The 17074-nt window shown below is 47.3% G+C and overlaps 1 protein-coding gene across 3 annotated transcripts in view; it reads right to left on the reverse strand.

The window, feature by feature from the left end:
• The window catches only part of LOC144602188 (tripartite motif-containing protein 66-like), a 255557-nt gene that overhangs the window by 100131 nt on the left and 138352 nt on the right, over positions 1-17074 (reverse strand). For all 3 annotated transcript variants that reach the window (XM_078414925.1, XM_078414926.1, XM_078414924.1), the window contains exons 4-6: positions 10106-10238; positions 9635-9751; positions 8112-8226 (exon numbers count right to left, since the gene is read on the reverse strand). In XM_078414925.1, the coding sequence (XP_078271051.1) occupies positions 8112-8226; positions 9635-9751; positions 10106-10238 (365 nt within the window). The remainder of the gene's footprint in view (positions 1-8111; positions 8227-9634; positions 9752-10105; positions 10239-17074) is intronic.

Here is a 17074-nt window from a genome sequence, read left to right on the forward strand (position 1 = left end):
TGTCATGGGCCTCCTCCAGTGCCATAGTGAGGCCCACCGGAAATTAGAGGGACAGCACCTCATATTTCGCTTGGGCAGCTTGCAGCCCAGCGGTATGAACATTGACTTCTCCAACTTTAGATAGTTCCTCTGTCCCTCTCTTCCCGCCCCCCTTCCCAGTTCTCCCTCTATCTTCCTGTCTCCACCTATATCCTTTCTTTGTGCCGCCCCCCTGATATCAGTCTGAAGAAGGGTCTCGACCCGAAACATCACCCATTCCTTCTCTTCTGTGATGCTGCCTGACCTGCTGAGTTACTCCAGCATTTTGTGATACCTGAGGAATTGTAAAGGCAAGAAGACACTAATTGGTGTTATCTACAGACCCCAAATAGTAGCCCGGATGTAGGGTTTAAGTTGCAGCAGGAGTTAAAGCTGGCATGTAACAAAGGTAATGCCGCTGTGGTGATGGAGGATTTCAATATGCAGGTAGACTGGGAAAATCATGTTGGTTCTGGGCCCCAAGAAAGAGAGTTTGTGGAGTGCCTCCGAGATGGATTCTGAGAGCAGCTTGTGCTGGAGCCTACCAGAGAGAAGGCAATTCTGGATTTAGTGTTGTCCAATGAACCAGATTTGATAAGAGAACTCGAAGTAAAGGAGCCACTTGGAGTTAGTGATCATAATATGATTAGATTTAATCTGCAATTTGAGAGGGAGAAGGTTAAATCGGATGTGTCAGTGTTGCAGTTGAACAAAGGGGACTATGAAGGCATGAGAGAGGACCTGGCCAAGGTCGACTGGAAAGGGATCTTAGCAGGAATGACGGTGGAACAGCAATGTCAGGAATTTCTGGGCATAATCCGGAAGATGCAGGATCATTTCATTCCAAAGCGGAAGAAAGATTCTAAGGGGAGTAAGAGACAACCGTGGCTTACAAGGGAGGTTAGGGATGGAATAAAACTAAAAGAAAAGATGTATAACACAGCAAAGAGTAGCAGGAAGCCAGAGGATTGGGAAACTTTCAAAGGACAACAGAAGGTAACAAAACAGGCAATACGGGCTGAAAAGATGAAGTACGAGGGGAAGCTGGCCAAGAATATAAAGAAGGACAGTAAAAGCTTCTTTAGATATGTTAAGAGAAAAAGAGTAGCAAAGTCAAATGTGGGTCCCTTGAAGGCAGACACGGGTGAAATTATTATGGGTAACAAGGAAATGGCAGAAGAGTTGAACAGGTACTTTGGATCTGTCTTCACTAAGGAAGGCACAATCTCCCAGATGTACTAGAGGACAGAGGATCTAGGGGGATAGAGGAACTGAATTTTTTTTGCTTTAGGCGAGAAATAGTATTGGGTAGACTGATGGGACTGAAGTTTGATAAATCCCCAGGGCCTGATGGTCTGCATCCCAGGGTACTCAGGGAGGTGGCTCCAGAAATAGTGGACGCATTGGTGATCATTTTCCAATGTTCAATAGATTCAGGATCAGTTCCTGTGGATTGGAGGATAGCTAATGTTATCGCACTTTTCAAGAAAGGAGCGAGAGAGAGAAAATGAGGAATTACAGCCCAGTTAGCCTGACATCGGTGATGGGGAAGATACTGGAGTCAATTATTAAAGAGGTAATAATGGTGGAGGATCGGGAAGGCAGCTACAACTCTCGCTCGCCTCACAACTCGAGTGTGGACCAATCCAAAGCTGACAGTGGAGACAAAGATAGCTGTCTACAACGCCTGTGTCAACAGCACGCTGCTGTACGGCAATGAGACATGGACTACATATGCCAGACTGGAGAGAAGACTCAACACCTTCCACCTTACATGCATCCGCCGTATCCTGGGTATATCCTGGCAAGACAGAGTGTCCAATGCCAGATTCTGCCTCGCGTTGGCCTTCCGAGTATGTACACTCTACTCAGGCAGCGCAGACTGCGGTGTCTGGGCCATGTCCACCGCATGGAGGATGGCCGTATTCCAAAAGACATCCTCTATGGAGAGATAACATCTGGGAGGAGAACCATCGGCCGCCCCCAGCTACGTTACAAGGATGTCTGCAAGAGAGATTTGAAGGGGCTCGACATAGATGTGGAGTCCTGGGAGAGCCTTGCAGCTGATGGTACAAAGTGGAGAAGTACCCTGAACCAACATCTCGAAACGAGGAAAGAGAAACTGATGAACGCAGCGGCAGAAAAACAGGCACACAGAAAGGAGCGCAGCAACTTCAACAGACCAGAGACCACACACAAATGTGACCTTTGCCACAGAGACCGTCACTCCCGTATTGGTCTCTTCAGCCACAAGTGACTCTGCTCTAGCCAAGGTGTGGAGCAAGCAGCCAACTAGGATGCATCACCCATGGTCAGCCATGACCGAGGGGACCTAAGAAAGAAGAATAACGGTGCATTTGGATAGCAGTAAAAGGATAAGTCCAAGTCAGCATGGATTTATGAAAGGGAAATCATGCTTGACTAATCTTCTGGAATTTTTTGAGGATGTGACAAGTAAAATGGATGAAGGGGAGCCAATGGATGTAGTGTATCTAGACTTTCAGAAGGCCTTTGATAAGGACTCACACGGGAGATTGGTGAGCAAAATTAGTGCACATGATATTGGGGGTAGAGTATTGACATGGATAGAGAATTGATTCGCAGACAGGAAGCAAAGAGTCGGAGTAAACAGGTCCTTTTCAGAATGGCAGGCAGTGGTGAGTGGAGTGCCGCAATGCTCGGTGTTGGGGCCGCAACTATTCACCATATATATTAATTAGGTAAAGGGGAAGTACAACGAGATCTTGGTGTCCTTGTACGCCAGTCACTGAAAGTAAAGAGTGGGGATAAATGGGTCCCTTTCAGAATGGCAGGCAGTGACCAGTGGGGTACCGCAAGGTTCGGTGCTGGGACCCCAGCTATTTACGATATACATTAATGACTTAGACGAAGGGATTAAAAGTACCATTAGCAAATTTGCAGATGATACTAAGTTGGGGGGTAGTGTGAATTGTGAGGAAGATGCAATAACGCTGCAGGGTGACTTGGACAGGTTGTGTGAGTGGGCGGATACATGGCAGATGCAGTTTAATGTAGGTAAGTGTGAGGTTATTCACTTTGGAAGTAAGAATAGAAAGGCAGATTATTATCTGAATGGTGTCAAGTTAGGAGGAGGGGGAGTTCAACGAGATCTGGGTGTCCTAGTGCATCAGTCAATGAAAGGAAGCATGCAGGTTCAGCAGGCAGTGAAGAAAGCCAATGGAATGTTGGCCTTCGTAACAAGAGGAGTTGAGTATAGGAGCAAAGAGGTCCTTCTACAGTTGTACCGGGCCCTGGTGAGACCGCACCTGGAGTACTGTGTGCAGTTTTGGTCTCCAAATTTGAGGAAGGATATTCTTGCTATGGAGGGCGTGCAGCGTAGGTTCACTAGGTTAATTCCCGGAATGGCGGGACTGTCGTATGTTGAAAGGCTGGAGCGATTGGGCTTGTATACACTGGAATTTAGAAGGATGAGGGGGGATCTTATTGAAACATATAAGATAATTAGGGGATTGGACACATTAGAGGCAGATAACATGTTCCCAATGTTGGGGGAGTCCAGAACAAGGGGCCACAGTTTGAGAATAAGGGGTAGGCCATTTAGAACGGAGATGAGGAAGAACTTTTTCAGTCAGAGGGTGGTGAAGGTGTGGAATTCTCTGCCTCAGAAGGCAGTGGAGGCCAGTTCGTTGGATGCTTTCAAGAGAGAGCTGGATAGAGCTCTTAAGGATAGCGGAGTGAGGGGGTATGGGGAGAAGGCAGGAACGGGGTACTGATTGAGAGTGATCAGCCATGATCGCATTGAATGGCGGTGCTGGCTCGAAGGGCTGAATGGCCTACTCCTGCACCTATTGTCTATTGTCTATTGTCTAAACCTGCAGGTACAGCAGGCAGTGAAGAAAGCTAATGGCATGTTGGCCTTCATAACGAGAGGATTTCAGTATAGGAGTAAAGAGGTTCTTCTGCAGTTGTATAGGGCCCTGGTACGACCACATCTGGAGTATTGTGTACAGTTTTGGTCTACAAATTTGAGGAAGGACATTCTTGTAATTGAGGCAGTTCACGAGATTGATCCCTGGGATGGCGGGACTTTCATATGAGGATTCACTGGAGTTTAGAAGGATGAGAGGGGATGTTATAGAGACATATAAAATTATAAAAAGACTGGACAAGCTAGATGCAGGAAAAATGTTCCCAATGTTGGGGGAGCCCAGAACCAGGGGCCACAGTCTTAGAATAAAGGGGAGGCTATTTAAAACTGAGGTGAGAAGGTACTTTTTCACCCAGAGGGCAGTGGAGGCCAAATCAGAGGATGGATTTAAGAGAGAGTTAGATAGAGCTCTAGGGGCTAGTGGCATCAAGGGATATGGGGAGAAGGCATGCACGGGTTACTGATTGTGGATGATCAGCCATGATCACAATGACTGGCGGTGCTGGCTCGAAGGGCCGAATGGCCTCCTCCTGCACCTATTTTCTATGTTTCTATGTTTTTAATTGAGCCTGAAGACTTTTCTGTTTGATGCTGTCTTTTATTAAATCAAATAATTATTCATTTCTTGCATTGCACTGTAACTTTTATTCTTGTATTTTATACGTGTCTCATTCTATTTTAGCTGGTTTTTATTTTCTATTCTCTTTAATGACTGTTTGTAATTGCTTTTAATTGCTCTTTAATGTTTTGTGTAAAGCACTTTCAATTGCCTTGTTGCTGAAATGTGCCATATAAATAAACTTGCCTTGCCTCATCACCTTCAAACTTGGCACAAATCCTCAATTACCTCATGCAAATCATTGATATACACCGTGAAGAGTAGTGGCAACCCTACGGAACACCGCTAGTTACTTGTCAAAACCAGAAAAAAGCTCCCGTTATTGCCACTGTCTTCTGCCATCCAGCCAATCTGCTATCCATGCTAGTATGTGCCCTCTGATACCATGGGTTCTCATCTTCTTTAGCAGCCTCATGTGTGGCACCTCACCAAAGGCTTTGTGAAGATCCAGGTGTGGCGCATCGAGAGAGGCCCGAAATAAAGGCAAGGAGCCGGGTATTTTGGGGCGTTTGATTTATTACTCAGTTATCAGACGGGTCGAGTCTGCTGGGATGGCTTCGCGCCCAAAACCTTGTCCTTATATACGTAGTACCGGACCGCCCCCCTGGACTGGTCCATTCCCGTGCCGAGGGGTCGGTAGTGGTATGGCCCGACCCTTGGGAGCCGCCACACAGGTATATTAATCATCTCAATGATGGAATTCATGGCATTGTGGCCATGTTTGTGGATGATGCGAAGATAGGTGGAGGGGCAGGTAGTGTCGAGAAAACAACAAGTCTGCAGGAGGACTTGAACAGTGGGCTGAGAACTGACAAATGGAGTATAGCGTAGCAAAGTATCTGCTCATGCACTTTGGTAGGAATAAAGGTGTAGACTATTTCATAAATGGGGAGAGTGTTCAGAAATCGGAGGTGCAAAGAGACTTGGGAGTTCTGGTACAGGATTGCCAGAAGGTTAACTTGCAGTGTAGGAAGGAAATGCAGATGGTGCTTTAAGCCAAAGATGCTGGAGTATGCTGGACACAGAGTGCTGGAGTAACTCAGCGGGTCAGGCAGCATTTCTAGAGAAAAAGGATGGGTAACGTTTTAGGTCGGAACACTTCGTCAGACTGAAAGTAGAGCGGGGGGGACTGGAGGTTGGAGTGAGCAGGAGAACATCTTCAAAGTAGGCATACCTTGAGGAGACTTAACTTGCAGGTTGAATCGGTAGTAAAGAAGGCAAATGCAATACTACCATTTATTTCAAGAGGACTTGAATATAAAAGCAGGGATGAAATGCTGAGACTTTATAAGGCACTGGACAGACTGCATTTGGAGTGTCGTGTGCAGTTTTTGGCCCCTGTCGGTGCTGCTGTCGGAGAGGGTCTAGAGGAGGTTTACAAGAATAATCTGGGGATGATTGGGTTAATGGAGAATTAGTGTTTAATGGTTCTGGGCCTGTACTCGTTGGAGTTTAAGGATAAGGGGATCTCATAGAAACTTGTATAGGAAGGAACTGCAGATGCTGGTTTAAACCGAAGATAGACACAGAAAGCTGGAGTAACTCAACAGGACAGGCAGCATCTCTGGAGATAAGGAATGGGTGATGTTTCAGATCGAGACCCTTCTGCAGACTGGTCAGGGATAAGGGAAACGAGTACTATAAGCGATGATGTAGAGAGATAAAAAACAATGAATGAAAGATATGCAAAAAAGTAACGATGATAAAGGAAACAGGCCATTGTAAGCTGTTTGTTAGGTGAAAACAAGAAACTAGTGTGACTTGGGTGGGGGAGGAATAGAGAGAGGGAATGCCGGGGCTACCTGAAGTTAGAGAAATCAATATTCATACCTGCAGGAAAGACAATAGACAATAGACAATAGGTGCAGGAGTAGGCCATTCGGCCCTTGGAGCCAGCTCTGCCATTCAATGTGATCATGGCTGATCATTCACAATCAGTACCCCGTTCCTGCCCTCTCCCCATACCCCCTTGACACTGCTGTCATTAAGAGCTCTATCTAACTCTCTCTTGAAAGCATGCAGAGAATCGGCCTCCACTGCCTTCTGAGGCAGAGAATTCCACAGATTTACAACTCTCTGACTGAAAAAGTTTTTCCTTAACTCCGTTCTAAATAGCCTACCCCTTATTCTTAAACTGTGGCCCCTGGTTCTGGACTCCCCCAACATTGGGAACATGTTTCCAAAGAACTGCAGATGCTGGTTTAAATCAAAGATAGACACAAAATGCTGGAGTAATTCAGTCTGAAGAAGGGTCTCGACCTGAAACATTACCCATTCCTTCTCTCCAGAGATGCTGCCTGTCCCGCTGAGTTACTCCAGCATATTCAATATTCATACCACTGGGCTGTAAGCTGCCCAAGCGAAATATGAGATGCTGTTCCTTCAATTTGTATTTATCCTCACTCTGACAATGGAGGAGACCTAGGACAGAAAGGTCAGTGTGGGAATGGGAAGGAGAATTAAAGTGTTTAGCAACCGGGAGATCAGGTTGGTTCAGGCGAGCTGAGCGAAGGTGTTCACCAAAACGATCGGCCAGTCTATGTTTGGTCTCGCCGATGTATAAGAGTCCACATCTTGAACAGGATACAGTAGATGAGGTTGGGAGAGGTGTAAGTGAACCTCTGCATAGCCTGAAAGGACTATCGGGTTCCTGGACAGAGTCAAGGGAGGATTTATAGGGACAGGTATCGCATCGTCTGTGGTTGCAGGGGAAGGTACCTGGGGAGGGGGTGGTTTGGGTGGGAAGGGATGTTAACCAGGGAGTTGCGGAGGAAGGCAGAAAGGGGTGGAGATGGGAAGATGTGGCTAGTGGTGGGATCCCGTTGGAGGTGGCGGAAATTTCGAAGGATTATTTGTTGTGTGCGACGGCTGATGGGGTGGAAGGTAAGGACTAGGGGGACTCTGTCTCTATTGCGACTAGGGGGAGGGGGAGGGGGAGCAAGGGCAGAACTGCGGGGTACCTAGGAGACATGAGTCATATACATTTACCGTTCGATGAAAGGCCTGGACAGAGTGGATGTGGAGAGGATGCTTTCACCAGTGGACGCATCTATGAGCAGAGGGCACAGCCTCAGAATAAAAGGGCATACCTTTTAGAAAAGAGATGAGGAGTTTGTGGAATTCATTGCCACAAATGGGTGTGGAGGCCAAGTCTTTGGGTATTTTTAAAGTAGATAATGACAGGTGCATGATTAATAACAGTATCAAAGGTTATGGGGAGAAGGCAGGAGAATAGGATTGAGAGGGAAAGATCGATCAGACATGATTGAATAGCGTAGATGGGCTGAATGGCCTGACTCTGCTTCTATGGGTTACGAACCCGTAAACATGTAAGGGCCAAATTGTCAGACACTTCCATGAGTGTGTGGGAAGGAACTGCAGATGCTGGTTTACACCAATGATAGCCACAAAAAGCTGGAGTAACTCAGCGGGACAGGCAGCATCTCTGGAGAGAAGGAATGGGTGACGTTTCCAGTTGAGACCCTTACTCTGTGTTCAAGGTCAGGTGCATATGCCGCAGTGTAGTGGTTTTGAAACATCAAAGTGAAAGTAGTTGCGCCTCACCTCCACCTGGTCCATTAGAACATTCATTCGTTTGTTTAATTCGCTTAACATGGTCATTTTTGCCATCTTAATCTGTTTTTCCACCTTCATCCTCACTTGCATTAATTCATTTAATCTGTAACACAGATTTTCATTTCAATAAAAAGCATTTGAATAGGCAAAGTATTTACAGAAACTAAACTAGATTGGGTGAACTGAATAAATCATCTGAGCTGCAGCATCCTTTGTAATCAAGACAACCCACGAGTCTGTACCAACACTTTAAAAAAAATTCAAACAATTTGGCACATCAAAACTATGGCAGTATCTTGACCAGTTGGGCAAGTGGGCTGAGGAATGGTCAATGGAGTTTAATGCACACAAGTGCAAAGTGTTGCCTTTTGGGAAGTCAATCCAGGGCAGAACCTACACGGTAAATGGCAGGGCCCTGGGGAGTGCTGTACAGCAGAGGGATCTAGCAGTGAATGGCAGGGCCCTGGGAATGGCGGGGCCCTGGGAATGGCGGGGCCCTGGGAATGGCGGGGCCCTGGGAATGGCGGGGCCCTGGGAATGGCGGGGCCCTGGGAATGGCGGGGCCCTGGGAATGGCGGGGCCCTGGGAATGGCGGGGCCCTGGGAATGGCGGGGCCCTGGGAATGGCGGGGCCCTGGGAATGGTGGGGCCCTGGGAATGGCGGGGCCCTGGGAATGGCAGGGCCCTGGGGAGTGCTGTACAGCAGAGGGGTCTAGGAGTGAATGGCAGGGCCCTGGGAATGGCGGGGCCCTGGGGAGTGCTGTACAGCAGAGGGGTCTAGGAGTGAATGGCAGGGCCCTGGGAATGGCGGGGCCCTGGGAATGGCGGGGCCCTGGGAATGGCGGGGCCCTGGGGAGTGCTGTACAGTAGAGGGGTCTAGGAGTGAATGGCGGGGCCCTGGGGAGTGCTGTACAGTAGAGGGATCTAGCAGTGAATGGCAGGGCCCTGGAAATGGCGGGGCCCTGGGGAGTGCCGTACAGTAGAGGGGTCTAGCAGTGAATGGCAGGGCCCTGGGAATGGCGGGGCCCTGGGGAGTGCTGTACAGTAGAGGGGTCTAGCAGTGAATGGCAGGGCCCTGGGGAGTGCTGTACAGCAGAGGGGTCTAGGAGTGAATGGCGGGGCCCTGGGAATGGCGGGGCCCTGGGGAGTGCTGTACAGTAGAGGGGTCTAGCAGTGAATGGCAGGGCCCTGGGAATGGCGGGGCCCTGGGGAGTGCCGTACAGTAGAGGGGTCTAGGAGTGAATGGCGGGGCCCTGGGGAGTACTGTACAGTAGAGGGGTCTAGGAGTGAATGGCGGGGCCCTGGGAATGGCAGGGCCCTGGGGAGTGCTGTACAGTAGAGGGGTCTAGGAGTGAATGGCAGGGCCCTGGGGAGTGCTGTACAGCAGAGGGGTCTAGCAGTGCAGGTACATAGTTCCTTGAAAGTGGCATCAGAGATAGATGTGATTGTCAAAAAGTCACTCATCCGTCAGGATATTCAGTTAAAAAAAGTGATATTATGTTACAAATATACCTGTCCTGTGCTTGTTTGGCTGAACTCTGCATTTTGATCCTTTTCTCTTCCATTTTCAGAGTCAGCTCCTCCAAAGTGACCCTCTGATTCTGTAAAACATCTTCCAGATATTTGAAACTGTGGGTGACATTTTTTGGGGAAAAATAGGTTACAATAATGAACATCTGTGCAGCCACTGATAAACCTTAGACTCTGTAGTACGTTTAACCTTTGCTTTCATCACAAGCTACTCACACCCAAACAAATGTAATTTCTCTCAGCACTTTGCTAACTTACAACTTCATTCCTACTTCCTCTCCTTATCTGTCTTGTAAAAACCGATATCAGCATCATCATTTATGCAGTCTCTTAATTCCAAGGGCATTTATCCAAACTATTACATTAGAATTTTGAAAGTTCAGAAATAAAAGCACTTGGACATCATTTTCCAGAGTTAGATCTTGAATAGCACTGTGGCTCTGATCCCCTTACCTGTGTTCTTTGTGTTGTGTGAGTTGGCAAGTCCAGCAGACCAGGATGTCACAGGTTTCACAGAAAAGCTCCAGCGGTTCTTTGGTGTGAAGTGGGCAGCACAGCGAGCACTTACTGACGTCACCCTTGTCACCTGCAAATTAAAATAGTACTTTAGATTGAACAATCACAATGCCAATGTTTTGAAAATTAATGGCATCAGCTAACTTTGTGCATTTTGTGAATACATTGGATTTACAGAGATGAACTAGGAAAAACAATGCATAGGTTTTAACATTGTTTTCCTATATATAGTTATCCTATCCAAAAGCTACAAACTGTTGAACGTCGACATTCTCATTTTTCTAAAGGTGTAAAAACAACAGGCAAGATCATTAATTTTTGTAGACCGATTCCAACCAAGTAAACAACCCTATAATCCAAAACAGTGCATCAGAAACCTGTTCAGCAACATGAAGAAGGGAGATCAAGCTACAAGAAAATGAGGCTCAAAGGTAAATCGTGGTGATTTTACTCTGCAGGTATAGAGCCATCATGGAGATGAGGAGGACAGCACCACTGAGGAGAACTTTATATTCACAGATATTAGCAATCAGTAGAAACTATCTACAGATCAAGTCAAAGACCTCTCATCAGAACTGGGAAAAGAGAAAATATTGACAAAATGTTTCAAGCTTTTTTTGGTCAACATCAATGTCAATAATTAGAAAGGACAAAGAGAAGGGAAGAGAAATTATTTGGACATGATCTCAGCAAGTTCTTGCACTACAACGGAAAACTTTATAGGTAGAGAGAAACGATAGATCAAGCTACTCTTCTGCTTTTCCAGCACCTTCATTTACTCAACATTCCTGCTCCATCTTCCCTTCATCAATCTCCAAAGCATAATCGCATTGCAGCTAAATAGTGGATCATTTACTTTGGTCTGCAATACAAGCACCCACCCTGTCAATATAGATAGAAGAGTCAAGAGCCAAGAGTGGTTCATTGTCATGTGTATGCAACAGAATATGTAAGCATAGTACACTCTAAACAATATAATAAACGAGAGAGAAAAGAAAATTCAGTGTGTATATATACACATGCCCACAAGTACACACACACACACACACACACTCAAAAAACAAAGAATAGTGCAATAATAATAATAATAACAATAAAAGTCTATGTAGTTCAGAGCTTATTTGAGGTTGAGTGTTTAATAGCCTGATGATTGTAGGGAAGAAGCTGTTCCTGAACCTGGACCTTACAGTTTTCACGCTCCTGTACCTTTTCCCAATGGCAGGGGTGAAATGAGTGTGTGGCCAGGGTGTTGTGGGTCTCTGATGATGCTAGCTGCCTTTTAGAGGCAGCGACACTGGTAAATCCCTTCGATGGTGGGGAGGTCTGAGCCCGTGATCCACTGGACAGTGTTCACAAGGTTTTGCAGTTTTCTTCGTTCCTGAACATTCAAGTTGCTGAACCAGGCCATGATGCAACCAGTCAATGTGCTCTCTACTGTACACCTGTAGAAGTTCTAGAGAATCCTCTCTGACATACCAAGTCTCCGTAATCTGCTCAGAAAGTAGAGGCATTGATGTGCTTTCTTTATAATTGCATCAGTGTGCTGGGTCCAGGAAAGATCTTTGGAAATGCGCACGCCCAGGAATTTGAAGTTTTTGACTTCAAAGACAAGATTGTGGGTCCTCATCCTTCCTCTTCCAAAGTCCACAATCAGTTCCTTGGTCTTACTGACATTGAGAACCAGGTTGTTGTGCTGGCACCATTTGGCCAGTTGATCGATCTCACTTCTACACTCTGACTCATCACCATCTGTAATTCATCCAACAACGGTGGTGTCATTGGCGAACTTGAGGATGGAGTTGGCACTGTGTCTGGCTACACAGTCAAGACTATAGAGTGAGTAGAGCAGGGGAAATGTGTAAGAAAGAACTGCAGATGCTGGTTAAACCGAAGATAGACACAAAGCTGGAGTAACTCAGCGGGACAGGCAGCATCTCTGGAGAGAAGGAAAGGGTGACGTTTCGGGTCGAGACCCTTCCTCAGATTGGTGAGTAGAGCAGGGGGCTGAGCACGCAGCCTTGAGGTGCTCCCATACTGATTGTTAATGAGGAAGAAGTATTTCTGCCACTTCGAACAGACTGGTCTGTGAATGAGGAAGTCGAGGATCCAGTTGCAGAGGGATGCGCAGAGACCCAGTTCCGTGAGCATGGTCACCAGCTTGGAGGGGATGATGATATCAAATGCCGAGCTGTAGTCTATAAACAACAGCCTGACACAAGTGTGTTTATTGTCCAAGTGGTGCAGTGTGGAGTGGAGAGCCAGTGAGATCACATCCTCCGTTGACCTGTTGTGGCGGTAGGCAAACTGTAGTGGGTCGAGGTTCCTGTTGAGGTAGGAGTTGATATCCACCAAAACCAACCTGTTAAAGCACTTCATCACCACAGACGTTAGTACCAGTGGTCGATAGTCATTGAAGCACGTCACCTTACTCTCCTTGGGCACCGGTATCATTGATGCCCTCTTAAAGCAGGTGGGAACCTCCGACCTCAGTAGTGAGAGGTTGAAAATGTCTGCTAAAACTCCAGCCAGTTGGTCTGCACAGGTTTTGAGAACTCGCCCGGGTACACCTTCATGTCCAGGCACTTTCTGAGGGTTAACCCCCTGAAGGATCTTCTGATGTGGGCCTCTGTGACTGAGACTGTGACTGTGATACCATCAGGGTGTATGGGGGCTCGGGCAGGCACATCAGTGTTCTCCCTATCAAAGCGTGCGTAGAACGCATTGAGCTCGTCAGGGACTGATGCTTCGCTGTTGCTTGAGCTGCTCCTGGTTTTGCCGTGTAGGAGGTGATGGCATTCAGGCCCTTCCACAGCTGCTGAACATCTGCCCCATCCTCCAGCTTTGAGCGGGTCCCTTTTCGCCTTTTTGACAGCCTTGTGAAGTCATATCTGGACTTCTTATCTGGACTTCATATCTGGACCACTGCATCACCAGACCTGAATGCCCATGATCTGGTCCTCAGAAGAATGCGGATCTCCTGGTTCCATCCAAGACTTCTTGGATGGAAACACTCGGAAGGTTTTTGTAGAAACACAGTCCTCCACACATTCCCTTATGAAGTCTGTAACGACTGTGGTGTATTCATTCAGGTCTCTGTTGCCGAGTCCTTGAACATTGCCCAGTCTACTGACTCCAAGCAGTCCTGTAGTTGTTCCTCTGTCTCCCCAGACCAGCTCTAATTCTAGAAGAATCATTATGCTACAATACAAATGATTTCCTCAGAGGGAAACCTTTTTGGGATAACATTGTAACCCAAATTGGCATTAGTACTTGAGTTTCGAGGTGATAAGCAATTAGTAATACTATACCATTGACCACAAGGTCAGCTGGCCATCCAATTCTATCCTGCAGCTTGCTCTGTTCAGAAACAGAGCTGCTTTCAGGTGAAGCACGTGAAACTATGGGTATGTGTGTAGCCAGCATTCCTTCACCCCTCCCTCCCGTTTACCCCTCCCCTCCCGTTTACCCCTCCCCTCCCCTTCATCCCTCCCTCCCCTTCACCCCTCCCTCCCCTTCACCCCTCCCTCCCATTCACACCTCCCTCCCATTCACACCTCCCACACCTTCACCCCTCCCTCCCATTCACCCCTCCCTCCCCTTCACCCCTCCCTCCAGTTTACCCCTCCCTCCCCTTCACCCCTCCCTCCCATTCACACCTCCCTCCCCTTCACCCCTCCCTTCCATTCACACCTCCCTCCCCTTCACCCCTCCCTCCCCTTCACCCCTCCCTCCCGTTCACCCCTCCCTCCCGTTCACCCCTCCCTCCCATTCACCCCTCCCTCCCCTTCACCCCTCCATCCCATTCACCCCCCCCCCCATCCCCTTCGCCCCTGTGGCCCTAGGCGGGCAAGGGGGGCCAGGGAGAAGGCACTGACCCCGGCCCCGTTTCTCCTGCGGGCTGGGCCTCTGCCGCTCACTGCAGCACGGGAGGAAGGTCAGGCGCGGGGCATGCTGGGACGGGTGCCCGTCCTCCCGCTGGTCCTCTAGGGATGGGGGGGGGGGGGGGGAGCGCATTTATTAAAGTTCATTAGGTAAATTGTTTTTAAAAAGTAACAAAAGTGGGTTTATTCAGACCACGGGCTTGGGCCTAAAATTGTCACATTGTCGTGTACCGTTTTGGCTGTGTAAAGGGCATGGTACACACATAAACACAACACTCAAACAAACCAAGAGTTTTAGTAATATACCAGACCAAGTGGATCCGGTGGGCCCAAACCTCTCTTGCAGTGGTACAGCACCCTCCCCTCCCCCACTCCCCTCTCCCCTGTAGCCCCTCCGTCCCCCCACTCCATCCCCCTCCTCCCTCCGCCTCTCCTGCATCTCCTCCCCCTTCCCCCTCCCACTCCACTTCTTCCATTAGCACCAAAGGGACGTCGATGGGAGGGGTGGGCCTAACATTGTTGCGCTATCGTGTACTGTTTTGGCTGTAGTTCAGGAAAAAAACAAAGAAACAAATGAGAGTTTTAGTAGATAGATAGATAGATAGATAGATAGATAGAAGATGTGAGACCAGATTTATTATTGGGGCGGCACATTGGTCCTAGCGTGTAGGATTGTGCTGGTGTAAGGAGTGAAGACAGGTCGGCATGGACTCGGTGGGCCGAAGGGCCTGTTTCCACACTGTATCTTTAAAGTTTAAAGTCCTTCAGCAAAGAGCCGACTGCATTTATACAAGGCTTTGCAAGGCTACAAAGCAAAAATAACAGACAGCCATAAGGAGATTGTTCACAATACAATAGCTGGATGAAGTTTCATCATATCCCTCTTCAAATTTCTGTCAGAGGGTGGTGAATCTGTGGAATTCTTTGCCACAGAAGTCTGGAGGCAAAGTCAGTGGATATGCTTAAGGCAGAGATAGATATATTCTTGATTAGTACGGGTGTCAGAGGTTATGGGGAGAAGGCAAGAGAATGGGGTTAGGAGGGAGAGATAGGGCAGCCATGATTGAATGTAGGTAGACATGATGGACTAAATGGTCTAATTCTGCTCCTATCACATGACATAGAAACATAAAAACATAGAAAATAGGTGCAGGAGGAGGCCATTTGGCCCTTCGAGCCAGCACCGCCATTCATGGCTGATCATCAACAATCAGTAACCCGTGCCTGCCTTCTCCCCATATCCCTTGATTCCACTAGCCCCTAGAGCTCTATCTAATTCTCTTTTAAATTCATCCAGTGCATTGGCTTCCACTGCCTTCTGTGGCAGAGAATTCCAGAAATTCACAACTCTCTGGGTGAAAACGTTTCTTCTCACCTCAGTTTTAAATGGCCTCCCCTTTATTCTAAGACTGTGTCCCCTGGTTCTGGACTCCCCCAACATTGGGAACATTTTTCCTGCATCTAGCTTGTCCAGTCCTTTTATAATTTTAAATATCTCTATAAGATCCCCTCAGATTGGGTGAACCAAACTGGCAGGGGTGCTGAGGAAGAGGATTTCTTGGAATGTTTGAGAGATGGTTTTCTAAACCAACATGTCGAGGAGCCAACGAGAGAACAGGCCATTCTAGACTGGGTATTGAGTAATGAGGAAGGGTTAGTTAGCAGTCTTGTTGTGCGAGGCCCTTTGGGCAAGAGTGATCATAATATGGTAGAGTTCTTCATTAGGATGGAGAGTGACAAAGTCGATACAGAAACAAGTGTTCTGAACTTAAAGAAAGGTAACTTTGAGGGTATGAGGCGTGAATTGTCCAAGATAAACTGGCGATTGATGCTGAAAGGGTTGACGGTGGACATGCAATGGAAGGCATTTAAAGGTCGCATGGATGAACTACAACAAGTGTTCATCCCAGTTTGGCAAAAGAACAAACCAGGAAAGGTAGTGCATCCGTGGCTAACAAGGGAAATCAAGGATAGTATTAAAACAAAAGATGAAGCATACAGATTAGCCAGAAAAAGTAGCATACCAGAGGACTGGGAGAAATTCAGAGTCCAGCAGAGGAGGACAAAGGGCTTAATTAGGAAAGGGAAAATAGATTATGAGGGAAAACTGGCAAGGAACATAAAAACAGACTGCAAAAGCTTTTATAAATATGTCAAGAGAAAAAGATTAGTTAAGGCAAATGTAGGTCCCTTGCAGTCGGAAACAGGTGAATTGATCATAGGGAACAAGGAGATGGCAGACCAATTGAACAAATACTTTGGTTCTGTCTTCACTAAGGAAGACATAAACCGTCTGCCGGAAATAGCGGGGGACCGGGGATCTAAAGAGATGGAGGAACTGAGGGAAATCCAGGTTAGTCGGGAAGTGGTGTTAGGTAAATTAAATGGATTAAAGGCAGATAAATCCCCAGGGCCAGATAGGCTGCATCCCAGAGTGCTTAAGGAAGTAGCCTCAGAAATAGTGCATTAGTGATAATTTTTCAAAACTCTTTAGATCCTGGAGTAGTTCCTGAGGACTGGAGGGTAGCTAATGTAATCCCACTTTTTAAAAAGGGAGGGAGAGAGCAAACAGGGAATTATAGACCAGTTAGCCTAACATCGGTAGTGGGGAAAATGCTAGAGTCAGTTATTAAAGATGTGATAGCATTACATTTGGAAAGTGGAGAAATCATCGGACAAAGTCAGCATGGATTTACCAAAGGCAAATCATGTCTGACGAATCTTATAGAATTTTTCGAGGATGTAACTAGTAGAGTGGATAAGGGAGAACCAGTCGATGTGTTATATCTGGACTTTCAGAAGGCCTTCGACAAGGTCCCACATAGGAGATTGGTGTACAAACTTAAAGCACACGGTATTGAGGGTTCAGTGTTGAGGTGGATAGAAAATTGGTTGGCGGACAGGAAGCAAAGACTAGGAATAAACGGGTCCTTTTCGGAATGGCAGGCAGTGACTAGTGGGGTACCACAAGGCTCAGTGCTGGGACACCAGTTATTTACAGTGTATATTAATGATTTGGACGAGG

The sequence above is a fragment of the Rhinoraja longicauda genome, chromosome 18 (genome assembly GCF_053455715.1).
Source record: "Rhinoraja longicauda isolate Sanriku21f chromosome 18, sRhiLon1.1, whole genome shotgun sequence".
NCBI lineage: Eukaryota > Metazoa > Chordata > Chondrichthyes > Rajiformes > Arhynchobatidae > Rhinoraja > Rhinoraja longicauda.